At 26.5% G+C, this 18,269-nt stretch overlaps 1 protein-coding gene across 1 annotated transcript in view; it reads left to right on the top strand.

The window, feature by feature from the left end:
* The window catches only part of LOC122270927 (uncharacterized), a 134,472-nt gene that overhangs the window by 63,861 nt on the left and 52,342 nt on the right, over nucleotides 1-18,269 (top strand). The window contains exon 2 of the mRNA XM_043050260.3: nucleotides 2,938-3,070. Coding sequence (XP_042906194.2) covers nucleotides 2,938-3,070 — 133 coding nt within the window. The remainder of the gene's footprint in view (nucleotides 1-2,937; nucleotides 3,071-18,269) is intronic.

The raw sequence follows: 18,269 nt of genomic DNA, 5'->3' as shown, positions 1-18,269 counted from the left end.
AGCAATCTATAAGTTCTTTTTATTTTTCTCACACCTTTTTCAATCTCAGATTTAACATGTCTTTCTCTAGCACAATTTTCACAACCAAGTTTCATTTGGTTATTTTTTTGCATCATCTGGATTTTCAGTTCACATCTGGGTGTTTTATTACGAAATGTCGCTGCTATTCATGTGATAAGTGTGAAACTGGATGAATTTTTTCGTATGTCAAATAGAGTTACTACGAATCATATGATTAAGCTAAAAACTGTTTTGAAATAGTTATGGAAACTTTTTATAACTTTTTAATATAGCAGCGACGTTCTGAAACTTTATTAAGGGAATAAGGATGTTTCATAAAAGAAAACAGTTAATATTGCTCAGTCATAAATTCGTTCAAAATAAAGTTTAAAAAAGCAGTTGATAGGTAAAATGCCATGACTTATAATTTTTTGTCATTTTTCTTAATAATAAACTTTTTTTCTATGAATAAGTCATTTTGACTGCAACGGCACTAGACCAATGACCGATTGATTTTTTTTTAATTTAAAAGCAATCTACAAATTCTTTTTTCTTTTTTACCTTTTTTAGCGTATTTTGCACTCTCTGATCTCTTTCTCCAACACACATTTTCTGCTATGAAAAATATTAAAAAATATATATATTAATAGCAAACGTAGAATGTGTACTTAACAAAATTTCTAAATTTTTTAAATTATTGCTTTGGTTTAAAGTTAAAAGTAGGGGTATTAGGTTTTTTTTTAATTTTTTTATTCTTGTACTGTTTACTTGAATTGTAATAAATTAAAAAGAGTAAAAAAATTTCAAGATAGAAAACGTTAAAGAATTTTAAATTAAAAAGAACAAATATTTCGTTGAAATTTAAACAATCAATATGAGATCTATAAAATCCTAGGAGCAATTAAATATGATTAGTGATATAATAATAATAATTTAAAACCCTCGTATTAGAAGATGAAATTTGAAGACAGTTCCTATCGAGAAACGGATTCATCTCAGATTCCGATTGATAAATAAATTGTATTTTTTTTTTGTTTCTTCTTTAAATTTTTTTTCCTTTGCTGTTACAGACAGCTGCAATAATTGAAATTTTTTTTTCGAATTTTAAACCTTAAGTTATGTGATTAACTAGCTTAAAAGGAGAAAAAAATATAATGGGAAACGAAAAATTTTGTACAAATCATGCAACATAAAATCACTATTTCCTTAATTAATTTCTTTAACTTCGTAGTTCTATAGCTTTATTCATGACTTATGCTAATTTCCAAATTAAAGAAGAGAACAATTTTAATTAATTTTTAAGTTCCATAAAACTTCACGAAATAAAGTTTACGAGATGATTTATAGATTGATATTCTTAAAAATAACACTAGCAAATCTTTACCTGCTGAAAATTCGTAGTTGTCATTCAGATTATTAATATTTTCGTCATTTGTAATAAGTTACAAAGTAAAAAGAAGAGTTTATCAATAAATAAGTCATATTTGATGATATATGTTTTAATTAGTTCATAAATTTGTATTATTCATTAAGTAACTGTCATTTTAATTTGCTGCATAATGATTAAAGTATGCTATGCCTTAGAATATTTGCTTAACATTTCTCTCAAAACTAATTAAAACCAAGTCAATATAAAGGTGATTTACTCAAACAAAAAGTTGTAATTAAAAATATAAACTTAATTATGTATGATTCCAAAAGCTAAGTCTGGCATCATTATTCTCTTAATTGCTTTATTTATTTATTTATTTTTTTGTTTTGAAAAAGTTAATGACACTCATTCTTAATATTTAAATAACTAACTTTTACATTCTTTTATTTACCATCAAAACAAAGAACGTCTGTCAAAAAGTGATAATTGTACATTGTAACAAGACAGATAAATACATTGGAACACATTTTCGGAGATTAGAAAACAAGTTTGTAATGAATAATTAGATTAAAAGATATCTGCCTTATATTTTGCAGTAGTAATAGCGTTAAGAAAATACTTCCTTAGAGTATAAGAGATTATTTGAAGCATATACAAATAATAGCTTTTTAAATATATAATATCAAATACGATTATTTTCCTTTCAATTACCATGCCAGTAAAATTACCATACTTTGAGGTAATGGCATTTCTAATAAAAAAATACCATAATTCTGAGTAATAAAACCAAAATACATGGTATTTATACCTTTCATTTACTAATTTATACATTCATATGGTAACGGTTAACCGGAAATTCTAGTTTTCAAATTTAAATTTCTTATAAACACATGTTTATTTAAAAAAACAATTTTGAAAGTAAATTAAAAGTAAAAGTTATTTAATGCCCTGTCTCAAAATAGTCAGATAAAATTACCAAATTTTACCACATTTACCAAATTTTATTACACCACAAATTTTATAAAACCACATTTTATTCATAATTTTACCAAAATAATTACCAAAACGCTTCAGTAAAAATTACTCTTTGGTGTTCCCATAGAGCCGGAAACACAGTAAAATTTACCGTATTCTGGTAGTTACAATAATGATAAGCAAGATGGCATGTATATGGTAAATGATAAACAAGATGGCATGTTTCAAGTCATACATAAATTTGGCGGGTATTTTGGCTATAATCAAAAGTGGCTTAATTTCGATGAGATGTTTTTTTCATTTGCTTTTTCTTATTTCATTTTTTCCTGAAAGGTAAAGCAAGAACAGAGTAAAATATGTGTTTGGATATCGGCTTACTTAATATAAATATTTTGTTCACATTGGTATTCTTTACGTTCAATTACGTCATAGAATCAAAGTCGCTTCATTTAGTGGAGTTTACTGTATGTTGATTGTTGAAATCAGTTTTTGAAGGAAGTATATTTTAAAAAGGATTTGCTTTAAATATATTTTAAATGAGTTAAAAGTATTGAGTAATCAAAATTAATAAACTTTTTAATGTATTTCAGGTAGTTCAGCTGAACGAGAACAGAATTGTACCGCACAAGAATTTGCAGACTGTTTCACTGTTTTAGAAGCAATATCGCAGCGTGAAGATTTAGCGCTGGCAGCAACTCAAGATGAGTTGAACTTAGTTTGCAGGTATTAAATAATTATCATTTAACTTGTTCTCAGATATTTATAGATAGATCAGTTTCCTCATTTACCTATAAAAGAATATATTTTTTTCTTTCAAAATTATCCAAATATCTAGCTTTTATTTAAAAAGAAAATCTAATATCATATTGTTTGGATAACGTAAGTGCCTAGCTCATTTTTAATATTAACATTTGTAACAAAAATGAAATTATATTTTATCTTATTTAATATACATTTTTCACCATAAATAAGAATTTAAATTTGATTAATATAACATCAAATATTTAATTTATTTTATTTTATTTTCATATCTGTCATTGAGTAGCCGGCCTAATTTCGGGTTTACGACTACTAATTCAACTCCGTAGCTTTGTAATTTTGAACCAATCCAGAAGACAAGGAAACTCCTGGATAATTACCCCCAGAGATATTGATTTCTTATGGGAACATGGAGGACTTTGTGACTCACAAGATTTTACATGCACCAGTCACTATTTACTACACAGGGAATCTTCGGCCAGCCTGGGATCGAACACACGAACTCTTGGACATGGGCCCAGTGCTCCGCCAACCAATTTTATATATCATATCGTGCACATCTTGCGACAATTTTTATTGATTTTAGATGCGCACTCTTGACAATTCGCAAACAGTTAATGTTTTTGAAAAATTATTCACTCTTAATTCTCACTCTCTAGCTAAAAAGAAAATGCGTTTCAACAACGTAATTAAATGATAATAACAGCGAAGAAAGAATTATTTTCGAAAACTTAAATTATGCTCTATATATTTTTCAAAGCAGGAAACAGAAAAATGAGCATTATTGATTTTATCATTTCGAGTTAGAGTATTGATAGAAGATAAAAAAAAATTATTAAGGTGCTGTCATTTTTTTAAAAGATTTGTTGAAGATTCTTTGCAAAATATCACACTATTTCTTTTTTGAAACTTAAACATAATATTATGGCTGATTGCCTTAGTTTTGTGCGATGATTCTCCATTACAAGAAGCATTAAAAATTATTTCACAATTATTTTACTTTTACAAAAATTAACATTCAAGATGAGGGATTTATGAAAAAAATGCACTTGCTTCTGCAATTTTTTTATTTAGCCAAATTTTTATCTTTACGATATTTTGAATAATATATTATGTTCTTTAAATGCATTAATAATAAAATTGTCATGCATCTATTAAACAATTCATTACCTTTTAAAACCAAATCAAAATATTACTCTTTTACCCCTTAATTATTGATAGTCATTTCAAATAATTATTCCAACACTGTAAAAAATTACGAATCAAACTACGGTAAAAAGTACCGGCATTCTATTATAAAATCCTTTTTTACCAGAATATGCTACGGAACTAAAAATCTGATTTACCGTAAATTTTACAGTTACAATTACCGTAAAATCACTGAATCATTCTAATTAAATAAGTATTACTCTGAAAATTACAGTGTAATTTTTTACAGTAAAAATCGATTTTAATTGATGATGCACCCAAAGTGCCGGTACTTTATACCGTAAATTTTACAGTGTAGGGCAGGTAAATTAGTACTGCATTGGCTCCTATTGTAATTTTTATTGCCTTTGTTCATTTAAATGAACTATGCATTTAACAATGCATTTCATTTGATTTGTGCAAAATTTTACAAATTCAATTATTATCGTACAATTTTAACGTGCAACTTAGCAAGGTGTTTAAGGTGTTGTTACCCAATAATTCAACTGAGGTGAATTAGGCTGTTATATCAACAGCAAAAAGATTCCGTGAAAGGAAATTATGTGATTAGGATTTATGACTCTATAAAAATATTCTGTGCTTGCAAAAAAGTCTTCATATTAAAATTTCCTCAACTCCTTCGATAAAGAAAATAATTTTGCAAAACAGTCAATCATTTTGTAACAATTTATTCATCACATGAATATAAATTATCTTTCCTGTTACTAATCACACGAGCTTTGTGAATAACACAAGAATTTAAATGAATAAAATTGCTCCTTTCTTTGAACAAATTTAAAGTTTGTTTCTGACGCACGTCATTCAAAGTTTATTAGTATGACTATTTCTAAAATAAATGCATGCTATTTACTGTTTTTATTTGATTAACGTCTTGTTTTGAGCTTACCAAGGACAGTAGCTATTAAATATTTTTGAATATAAAGTTACTTCGATTATTTCATTTATTTCAATTTATTTACTTTTTTTTTCTTTTTAATAAATATTGTTTCTCATTGTATAAAGAAATTAAATTGCTATATAATATCAAATTGGAATTTTAAAAACCTTAACATTTACAAATAATTTATTTAAAATACAGAGTGCAAACTCCTGAAATGTTATATTTACATATTGAGAGAAAAAACATATGAGACAAAAGCATGTAACGTTATTTAATTTATTAAAGAATTTAAAATAATAATCAATTTATTATTCATTTTTGAAATATTTCTAACTATTAACGCAAACACTTTCTGCTGTAAGCGTTTTCTTGTTTATTTAATTCATTTAATCTTTGTTACACGTGATTATTCTGAAGAAAATAAATATTGAATTGTGGTTGAGGTAAATGTATATATTTTTCTTCAATTCTATTTTTGTATTTTCAACGCCAATCGAAATTGTCACCAAGGTAGGCAAAATTTGAAGTATGAAGTGAAAAAGCGCAACTATAGCCTGTCAAAGGTATTAGCAGTTTACAGTCAGTTTCCAGTAGGCTCGTGATTTCTTTTTGGTGTTATGAAAAGTTTTTCTTTTTTCTTTGTTTTCCACGAAAGCTGATTATATGATAATATCATCTACCTCCCCACCCCAAAAAAAAAGTATTCCCAAAATTTAATTGAACCCTTAAGGTTCATTTAAAGGAATAACAGAAAGAAATATCCAAACAGTTTAAAAGTTTAATATGTTAGTGACTACAAAACTAAATCAAATATTAAAAAATTGTCTTCAGATATGAAATTACAAGGCAAAAAATACCATAACTCTACAGTTAATAGTTTTTACTAAACGGAGAAAAAAAATTTGGTAAAATTATTGAACTTGTAATAGAATGACATTTTTGGTATTACAAAAACCAAAATTCTTTTAATGAGCTCAAAATATACGGTATTTAAACCATCCATTTGGTAAGTTCTCTGTTCGTATGGCAGCGGTTTGACGAAAATTCTGATTTTCAAAATTATACTTCTTATTACCATACATGTAGAAAAATACAAACTGAAAATTAGGTTTAAATGAATAAATGGTTTTAATGCCATGATCTAGGGTACCGTGATAAAATCACCAAACTTTAACACATTCTCTGATCTTTAACGCTTTTTATGAAAAGTCATAACCAAAGAGCTTCGGTAATAATTATCGGTCTTTCTGGTATTCCCATAGAACCGAAAACACTTAATTTTACCATATTCTGGTAATTTTTACTAGACATATTTGTCAGTGTGGGATAAATGGATCTTCAAATTTTAAGTAAAAAACTTAAAAACTAATATCCTCGACAATAAAATTTGTATGTCAGAATTTCATAAACATTTTATTTAAAAGTGCTAAATTTTAAAGCAATAATAATGCGTCATTTGAAAGAGAATTGCTAACAGCGAAATATTTTTAAGATGGTGTTGGCAACGGCAATAACTTTTTTCGGCAATAACTTAGTTTATCAAATAGAAAAGGACTTTTTCTTGAAAAGTTAAACTTTAGTCATTATTAGTTAAAATTCTAATTATTCTTTTAAATAAATTACATATGAACCTTGTCGTAATTAGTTTACAATGATTAAATAATAAATTACAGTAATTAGTTTCCAAACTATCGATTGCCTAAATCGTTAGAACAAAAGAAATTTATTTTTAATAATTTAACAATTGCAATAAACAATGCACAATTTCTTTACTATGTATACAAAGCCTTACTTTAAATTGTTAAAAAATTATTAAGTAAAAGTAATAATTGTTAAAAGTAAGTTAAAAGGTAACACTAATATATTTGTAATACAAATATATTTGTAGAATCTGGTCTTATCAAAAGAAAGTTTATTTACATTTTAATTAATTATTAAATTAATAAATATTTTCAATTAAAATTTTCTTCTACAATATATATAATTTATTGCTGATAAAACCACATAAAAACATTTCAAACCATTACTATTTTTAAAAATTGACACAAATTATTAAAAGTAAAATACACTTGAACTATATTTATAATTAAAATAATAGTGGAGTTTATAGCGCATAAACACTTTACAATATTTCGGGCTTCGTTATGTATATCTATAAAAGAAGAACCACAATAATTTTAACACAGCAACATTTGATGAAACTTTTCTGTATTGAGTTTCAATATTATATACAACATTTAGAAAATTTGCCAAAAAAGGAAAAAAAAGTAACGGATCGGTTTTCAGATTCATTTTTCAAGAAGTGCAATATCACAAAAACGTGATTGTACCTGAAGCTGTGCCAGATAGTTTTAATCCAATATTTGGCTTCGATTTTTGAGTTCATTTTTATTTTTGCTTAAACAGTTATGCCCTCAATTTATTATTCTTTCAAGACAAATTCAATGAAAGAAAACTTCATTTAGTATTGCGTGAATTAAATTATGTTTATCACATCAAAAATATTTTGAGAAGATTTATTTATTTGTTTTATTTGAAGATTCCTTTTCCTCCTTAGTTTTCACTTAATGTGATTCCTCATGATTATCAGATTTTATTTTGTTCACTGAAATCGTTCAGTACAATGCGCAAAAATGTTCATCGCATACCTGAATAACTTTTAATATGATGATCGGTATTTCATGTCCTGGTATGCAATCTAAATAGTTTATGGGGAAGACCTACAATATGCTAACTACTTAGTTAAAACAATATTTAAAATTATAAAATCAAAAGAATACAGAACCTGGCAGAGTGCAAAAAAAAAAAAACACTTCTGAATGACTTTGAATCTAATAGTCGGATTTTCCCATATTCGGTCTCTATGGTTTGAGAATCAGACATTTGAATCTAATAGTCAAATTTTCCCATATTAGGTCTCTATGGTTTGAGAATCAGACATTTGAATCTAATAGTCGGATTTTCCCATATTCGGTCTCTATGGTTTGAGAATCAGACATTTGAATCTAATAGTCGGATTTTCCCATATTCGGTCTCTATGGTCTGGGTCTGAGAATCAGACATTTGAATCTAATAGTCGAATTTTCCTATATTCGGTCTCTATGGTTTGAGAATCAGACATTTGAATCTAATAGTCGGATTTTCCCATATTCGGTCTCTAAGGTTTGAGAATCAGACATTTGAATCTAATAGTCGAATTTTCCCATATTCGGTCTCTATGGTTTGATAATCAGACATTAAACATGCTGATTATATGAATCTCAGACGTTAATTTAAGTCACGAGATCAGGAACACAAACGTACTTTCCCTCAATAAACATACTTTTTTACAAGCGGAGTCATACAAGTACCCAAAACCTGGAAATTATAGTCAAAAATATTATGTTTCCTTATTTGTATAATTTTTGTATACTTATTTTAATAAAATATGAGGAATCGTAATGGGAATCATAAAGGGATCAAAACTGCAACTCAAATTTCAGTTTTTGCCATGCTCTTTTGCTTACTGTAAGATAACTTTATCCTTTTTTTTTCAAATCATTTTACAATTATTTTCTACACTTGCTTTAACTTTTCAGAAATTATTTTATGGTTTTGAACATCATATAATAAAAAATGTGATTCGACTCTATTGTCGAACTAATACTCTTTCGTATACTTATTAAATAAATAGATTATTAAATTATAAATAATTAGAAACATATAACATATAAAGTAATTAGAAACTTATTAAATTTAATTAATTATAAGCTTATTAAATATAAATAATTAGAAACTTATTAAATATAATTAATTAGAAACTTATTAAATATAAATAATTCGAAACTAATTAACTAATTAAATTTAATTCTTCAAAAAATTAAACTGCCAAACATTGTAATAAGTTTGGGCTAATATAGCTTTAAACTTTTTTCACTTTAATATGATTTCAATAAGTTAGACTTTTAAGATAAGTTAGCTTTTTAGATTGTTTAAAATTTCTCTGTATAATCAAACATTAGGCCTGCCGTTGCTTATGGGACAGAACGCTCGCCTCCGAATAAGATGCCCGAGTTCGAATCCCGGTGTTGAAGAGTCATGTGAATTCTGTTTTCGGCATGCAATGACAGCAATGCTGACATAGTTATTGTAATGCGTCTTTTGCTTTGCTAAAATAATATAGTTTGTTTTTAAATTATGGAGTTTGTTTGTAAAAATAACAATACTTATCTGCTGAAGAAACGGGCATCCGTTTTAAAATAGCAGAATATTTCTGCGAAATAAATAATTATAAACTGGCACACCAGCCAACAGTTTTTTCTCCAGTAAATTTAAAAGATTTTTTTACAGTCTATTATTCTTAAATTGAGTATTGAGATTTTTATATTAAATTAGACAATAAGAGAATATATCTTAACAAATATAGCATAAAAATAACACATATAAGGAAACTGAAATTTCAAAAAATTATGAATAAGCTGTCTTTATTGAAAAGTAATCTTCAATTTTAAGAAATTCCATTATTTTCTTGCGAGAGTTTCTGATTACTACTTTTCTGAAAATAACATTCAAATAACATGTTTAACTGAATCAAATTTTGGAAGTAGTAATTTAAAAGTGATTTTTCAACAGACGGAAATAGTTATGATATTAAGTTTCAGATATTTGATGTATTTCTGGATGACAAATAACGCGGTAAAAAGTTATTACAGACTCAAAATAGAAATCCAGTTTCAATTCAATGCGATATAAATTTAGATATTACTGCTTAAAATGATAAGGTAATTTTACTTTAATTTCCAGATATAAATTATGGAAATCTGAAATTTATTAAAAAATGTCTTTATCTGGTACGTAATTTTTTATTTCATTAATGGATAGAATAAAATATATTATTGTCTTAAATTGTAATTTAAATCAGTTTTATATTCTTTTGAAATTTTTGTAGTTAGTTACATTTAAATTTGATGTTTCTTGTTGGAGTATCAGCTTTAAAACATTAAACATACTTATACTCAAAAAATTCTCGATCAAATTACGGTATAAATTGAATTTTGTATACATCATCCATAAAATAACTTTTCCAATAAAGTCATTTTTTCTCATTCTCATTTTTATTAATAGTATTTTATTATCTCATTTTTATTAATAATATTTATATTAAATATTTTTATTAATTAAATTAAATTAAAATAATTTATATTAATATTATATTTAAAGTTTGAAATTCTGATATAAAGATATTTATATTTCAAATTATTTTAATGTGTCACTATATTCTTATTTTTTTTAGTATATTTAACGCAACATGTTTAAATATTTTATTGAATAGAAATTCAAAGTCATTATTTGATTGTTGTAAAGCCGTTATCTATTTTTATCTATCGAAATGTCCAAATGATTTACGTTCTAAAACCACGTACTTAATATTTATATTTCACTGACAGCTTAAAGAAATCAAGGTAATTTGTTTTGTTTATTTTTTTCAATGTAATATATTATACGACTAATGTTTCTTGGTGCTTATAGTTTTGCTTTTCTAATTGATGCATTACGAATGTTCTCGACCAATTTCGCATTACTTTGAGATCAAAATACAAAATACCGATATACATTTGGATTTCAGTCTAGTGGAAATTTAAAACATTAAATGTAGAAAAATAAAGCAATATTTTTAACATTAGTATTTTAAATAAATAATTTAATTTACTATTATTTTGCAGTTTTTCTAAATTTTTTAAAAATATAACTTTTTGAAAGTACTAATAGCAGTTGACTGTCAAAACAGTTGCATTCGACGTAATTGTTTTTTAAGTCAATTTCTTCTCACACTGATATATAAGTTTACCAACTTTTTCAGAATAAGAATATTGATATATTTTAAAACATAAATTACGTTAATAATTCAAACTAATTTCCAGGTTATGGTGTATTTATTTTGACCTATGCTCAATGGAGTATTCATTTATGATTCAATTTCTATTTTACAAGTATAAAAAATTAAGCCATAGTAAGAACGTTTTAATACAATTCTATGCGGAAAAATATAAACTTCACACTACATTTCGTTCAAATTAATTTACTGATCCAGGTGTATTTATTTTGACCTAAGTTCAAATAAAAAAATTTTTATGATTCAATCTTTATTTTGCTAATGCAAAAAATTAAGCCAAACGTAAGAATGTTTCAATGCAATTTTGGACAGAAAAATAATAACTTAAGATTTCATTTCATTCAAACTAATTTACTGGTTCAGGTGTATTTAATTTGACTTACGCGCAATGCAAAATTTATTTATGATTCAAGTTATATTTTACAAAAGAAGAAGAATTAAGCCATCGTATGAATATTTTAATGTAATTCTGGGCAGAAAAATATAAACTTCAAATTGCATTTCCTTTAAGCAAATTTCCGTTCATGTTATATTTATTTTCGACCTACGCTAAATTCAAAATTTATTTATGATGCCATCTATATTTACAAATGTAAAAAAATCAGCTATCGTAAGAATGTTTTAACACAAGTCTGGGAAGAAAAATATAAACTTCACAGTTCATTTCCTTCAAACTAATTTCCTTTTTCGTTTTATTTATATTTTGACCAAAGCTCAAATTGAAATTTATTTAAGATTTTAAATGTTTTTAAAAAAATTAAGCCATTGTAAGAATAATGTTTTAATGCAATTTTTGGTGGAAAAATATAAACTTGACATTTCATTGCATTCAAACTAATTTACTGGCTTTAGGGTATTTATTCTGACCTACGCTCAATTTAAAATTTACTTATGATCCGATCTATATTTTACAAACGTAAGAAATTCATCTATCGTTGGAATGTTTTAACACAATTCAAGGCAGAAAAAATATAAATTTCCCATTTCATTTCGTAGCTAATTTGTGATAACATTCATATCATTATAAAAATTTTATTGGAATTTTCCTAGTCAGAACTTAGAGGTAATAATGATAAGAATGCTGAAGATAGTTTTGCATTTTCTCTAAAAGTTGAAAATTCCTAACAGTTTCTGCAAACTTTCAGCTCCTTGCAAATTAAATAAAAGGAATAAACAGATCAATAACTTCTCAAGTTTTGAAAACCCACGTAAGAGTAGCAGTGAAGATTTCCACTTTCAGTTTTATTTAGAGTTATTTAAGTTTAAATGTTCCTGATTTAACGAACGTGTGACTTAGTTTTTGGTCGAAAAGTTCTTAGCAATGATAATCTTATTTTCTGTAATCAAAAAGTTGGATTTTATTTAAAAAATATATTTTATTTATTTTTTTTGCTTATATAGAATAGTTTCTTTTGAAACCGTGCACTTAAAGAAATTTATAACCATACAATTTGCAAAATAAATCAAAGATTAATAAAAGTAACTTTTCTATGACTAAATCATGAAGCTGTTTTATAATATAAAAAAAAATGGGAAATCGAAACCTCTCTTTCTCTCTCTCTCTCTCTCTCTCTCTTAAGCATGGCATAAAAACTATATTTTTGGTCAATTTCACTTTTCATTTTTGTATTTTTCTGCCTCCGCTGCTCCAATAAATATAGAGTTTAAATATATTTAAAAGGGACAAGACACTTTCATACAAGAATAGAACTATGTCAATCAGTTTCAGAAATTCTGTTTTTTATTGAAATTTAAAAATTTAGGACAGTTTTAATTACTACATTTTCTTCGAATAATTTATAATCAGTGATATAATTATTCCAATGCAATGAAATGTTAACCATGTAGTTCAAATATACAACAGTTTTATAATATGTTTTATAGCTAATGTTATCGACAGAAAACACTCTTTAGGTACTTGGTACTTTCACTTTTAAATAAATAAACTTCAAAAGTTAAATAATTTCATACTAGATAGTTAAAAGCATACAAATAAAAGCATATATATATATATATATATATATATATATAAATATATATATATATATATATATATATATATATATATATATATATATATATATATATATATATATATATATATATATATATATATATATATATATATATATATATATATATATAGTTTAGAAACCTCCGCTCAGAAAATATCATAGTCCCCAAAATATCCAAAATGTTTCACTTAATAAATGCTAAATTTTTAATAATTTTTGATTAATTAAGGCATTAATTAATTATTTAAATTTGCTTAAATAAGATATATTCACCCCAAGAGAGAAAAAGGTAGAATAATAGAGTAACTTCAATATTAATTAATTTAGAACTGTTCAGGTTTAAGCCAATGATTTAAATATTTTGCTGTTATAATTAAAACTCTTATGCGCAGAGGCTCTTTTATAATAATATCTACTTTCCTTCCTCTGAAATATTGTTCACTTCTTATAATTTTAAGCATTTAATAATTTATATGTTATCATGAATAATTATTAATATACTAATATAATATATTTATGCATCAGTAAAATTTGTAAATTTAATTAATTGAATTTTTTTTATAAGGAAGTAGAAATACCGGAAACATAAGATATATTTAATTAAGAACTTAATAGAGTAATAAAATAATAGGGTAATAGAACTTAATAGAGTTTTCGATTATAACATCCAAAACAATTTTAAAATTAAAACGCATTTGTGCAGAAAAGCAAATTTATGACATGAGGCATTTAAATATCATTCATCAGTATTAAATGTTGACAATTAATTAGAAAAATGTGGATAAATTGTATAGTTAAAATTACTCAGTAAAGATTTATAAGTCCCGAACGAAAGAAGAGTATAATGGACTATAATAAATTAATTTATAGCAGCTTAGAACTCAAGAATATATTATTTTCTATTAATAATGATTTAAATATTAATAGCTCTAGATTGAAATTTTAATTAAATTAAAATGAATAAAACGTAAATATTATATATTACGTGTTTAATATTTACATTCAATGAAAAGTTATTTGCAAAATAGATAACACTATTTCTTGATTGAGAAATTTTATTTCTTCTTGAAATATTTGTTGATTGAAATTGAATTCGAGAAAATGCCAAAAACTGAAGAAAAAGAATATATATATATATATATATATATATATATATATATATATATATATATATATATATATATATATATATATATATATATATATATATATATATATATATATATAATATATATATATATATATATATATATATATATATATATATATATATATATATATATATATATATATATATATATATATATATATATATATATATATATATATATATATATATATATATATATATATATATATATATATATATATATATATATATATATATATTAAGAATCGAGTTAAATATATATTTTTCTTTACAATGGAAGAATCAGTCGACAATTCTTTCACCAAAACATGATTTTACTCGCCAAATTTATAATTTTATCGCATTTGGAAAGTTGGCGAATGCTTTGCGCAGGATTTAATGCTTTGCGCATATATATATATATATATATATATATATATATATATATATATATATATATATATATATATATATATATATATATATATATATATAATGTGTGTACATTAACATAGCCTGCGCAAGGCATTCGCCAACTTTCCAAATGCGATAAAATTATAAATTTGGCGAGTAAAATCATGTTTTGGTGAAAGAATTGTCGACTGATTTTTCCATTGTAAAGAAAAATATATATTTAACTCGATTCTTAAAATTACGTCAGAATAAATTTTTCTAAACAAATCAGTATTTTTTTAATTCAATTACAGTCATTTTCTGTAGATGCGCAGCATAACTTATTAGAACTGGGTCCAAATAATATAAACCTGAAACAAACTACCGTAATTTTCTGTGGGGAAAAAATTAATCATATAAACTTGGTAAGATTTGCATTTGGTGAAGAATTTCGAAATTTCTTGTGGAATTAGATCAATTTACTGGCTAATAATTTGAAATCCTTAGCTTTGGAATTTATTGCGAAACAAATACTGCATGAGAAATTATAAGACATCCTGTATGTTAAAAAAGCTATTGCTCATAACACTTCGTGAAGAAGCTACCAAAAATGTGTTCTTTGCATATCTTAAATTGTCATTTAAAAATAATTATTAATTGTATATATTTTAATACTATTAATAATAATTAATATAAATTATTTGTGTAATACTATAAATAAATAATCTCATATTACGTAACAATAATGATATAATCGCATTTTTGTAAATTAGGATAAGAGAAAAACATTGTTCTTTGAAGATACAGACCGATTAAGAAAGCTTCAAAAATATTTGCCTTAGTACTTTCAGTTTATAAGTCTAAAAGTTATTTCGTATTAAAGAACTTTTAATGAATAGAAAGGTATTTTATTTCCGGAAATGTAACTTTTACTTCGTGAAATATCAATCTCTATTAACATTAGCAATCATCGCCTAATGTTACTTTAAGTGGAAGTTAGCTTGTAAATTAAAAAGTTTTTTTACGAATATTCAATTAACGTTTTCGAACAATTCGTGTATCTGCTCAAACAGAAGATCAATGATTTTAGGTTCTTAACAGGGGTGGAGGCTATAACTTGATTAGATTAAAAGTAAAGAAAGCGTCGTCGGTGCTAACGGAAAGTAAGCGTAAATAAGCGTAATTAACTTAACGAAAATAAAGAGAAAATATTTTCCGTGTAATTCAGTTTTGGAGTTAGTCCAGCATGGAGATAGTTGGAGTGTTTTCTCTTCTTAGCTCTAACTGTAATGTAACCAATGTTTCAGTTTGAATACGCAAATGTTTTAAACATTTTTATTTTTTTAAATTAGTTTATGCTTGAATACATTACATTTATGCACGCAATGCTTTTTTTTATATATTTTTTTTTATTTCTCAATGACTAAAATTATGTCACAGAGATAAAAATATTTTTTGACTTATTTAAACAATTGTAGAATTTATTAGAAACATTACTGAGAAATTTTCGTTTGTAAATATTATATTTCACTGATAAAGCAAAAGCAGGTTTATAAATATCTTTGATTTCATAGAAATAAGTATTTTTATTCCTGAAAAAACAAACTTAACTTAATTTCAATTGAAAATAACTTCAGCAACACATGTATTTTCAGAACACATAACAAAACGCGTAAATATTTTAAATCAACAAAATAAATAAAATTTAATATATGAAACAGATATAATTTTAACACAAAAACAAAATTCTAGTATCTGCAAAATTGTTACGATGTTTATTTATTTCAGCAATTCAATTTAAAACGTAAAAGAAAATTTGAAATTTGAATTATGTTTATATATAGCTATATATAATTCCATACGTTTTCTTTTCGTCTCTGTTTCCCATAAAAATGTGTATTATTTTCAATTTCGATGAAATTCTGTTTAGTGCAAATATACTTTTTTAGATTTTAAGACATCTTATCTTTACATAATGAATCTAAATATGTTTTGAAGAAATTGATAAATCTTAAAATATTCCTATTGTATTACAAGTGATATATATATAAACTGCTGTTTGTAGAAAATGCAACACCATGAAGGAATCATCAGAATCAAATGAAATTCGCAGCAAATGTCAATTATAGGATATTATGCAAATTAATAAAGTTTCAGAGCCATCGCGCGTGCGTGGCGCGCGCAGCGCCCTCTGAATTGATGCTGAAAGCGTATAAATAAAGTGCTGTAGCGGGACGTTGAAAATAGTCTATGATTATTTGTTAGTGGCAAACGTTTAGTGAGACCTGAGTATGCCTCCACGACGGAAGAATAAGAAATTCAAGCAACTTACGGAGTTTGAACGAGGGAGGATAATCGGCCTTCGAGAAGGAGGATTTTCCTATCGCGCAATAGCAGCTCGTATGCAGCGGAACAGTTCCACAGTGATACGAGTTTGGAAGCAGTGGACCGACGAGCACCGAACAACTGGAAAAACAGGCACTGGACGACAGAAGGTGACGTCAGAGCGCGATGATCGACACCTGCTCCGCATGGCGGTGAATGATCGCACAGCTTCCTCCAGGCAGCTGGCAGCACATTGGTCTACTGCTACAGGTGTACAATTGTCGGCTTCGTCAATTCGTCGTCGTCTGCTGCGCCGTGGATTGCGTGCAAGGGTGCCATTATACAGGATTCCCCTCACGGCGGATCATCGACGGCTGCGTCGGCAATGGGCTCTTGAGCACAGAGACTGGCGAGCTGATTGGCACCAAGTTGTCTTTTCAGATGAATCACGCTTCAATTTGTGGACCCATGATGGCCGTGTTCGTGTTAGACGTTATGCCGGTCAACGCTGCCTTCCTGAGTGTATTATTGAACGACATAGTGGTCGAACACCCGGAGTTATGGTCTGGGGTGCGATTTCGTATCATGGACGATCCAATTTGATACGAATTGAGGGTAATCTCAATAGCAACAGATACGTCCGTGAAGTGCTACAGCCCGAAGTCGTTCCTTTCCTTCAAGGCATCCCTGGAGCTATCTTTCAGCAGGATAATGCACGCCCACATGTTGCGCGGACTGTTAGAGACTTCTGTTCAGCACAACGCATGCAACTTCTTCCTTGGCCTGCTTATTCGCCGGATATGTCGCCTATTGAGCACGTGTGGGATATGGTTGGTCGGCGTCTCACTCGTGATCCGCGTCCTGCAGTTTCCAAAGACGAACTTTGGTTGCGCATACAAGCGATATGGAATTCTCTTCCTCAAGCAGATATTCAACATCTGTTTGACTCCATGCCACGTCGTATAGCAGCACTTATTGCAGCGCGTGGTGGCTGCACCAAATACTGATTTCGGACGCTTAATTTGTTTCTTTTGTTTTGAAAATTTCATCATTTATTTGTATCAGTACAAGTCGTTTCTGCATTAAATTTCATTTGATTCTGATGATTCTTTCATGGTGTTGCATTTTCTACAAACAGCAGTTTATATAGGAAATAGTGAGAGAGATTTGACTGTTAAAGAGTCATTTCAAATCCTAATTGTTCATCTAATACTATATATTTATATCTATTATCATATTTTTTATCATATTATTTATCATTTTTTACTTACTTTTAATACAGAAAAGTATAGAAACGTGAGACTAAGTCAAATTTTAATATTTGAAATTTCATGAAGATT

The sequence above is a fragment of the Parasteatoda tepidariorum genome, chromosome 11 (assembly GCF_982258835.1).
Source record: "Parasteatoda tepidariorum strain Cologne lab strain chromosome 11, Ptep-v5.0, whole genome shotgun sequence".
NCBI lineage: Eukaryota > Metazoa > Arthropoda > Arachnida > Araneae > Theridiidae > Parasteatoda > Parasteatoda tepidariorum.
The sequence above is the reverse complement of the archived record's forward strand: the minus strand, read 5'-3'. Positions and strand labels throughout refer to the sequence as shown.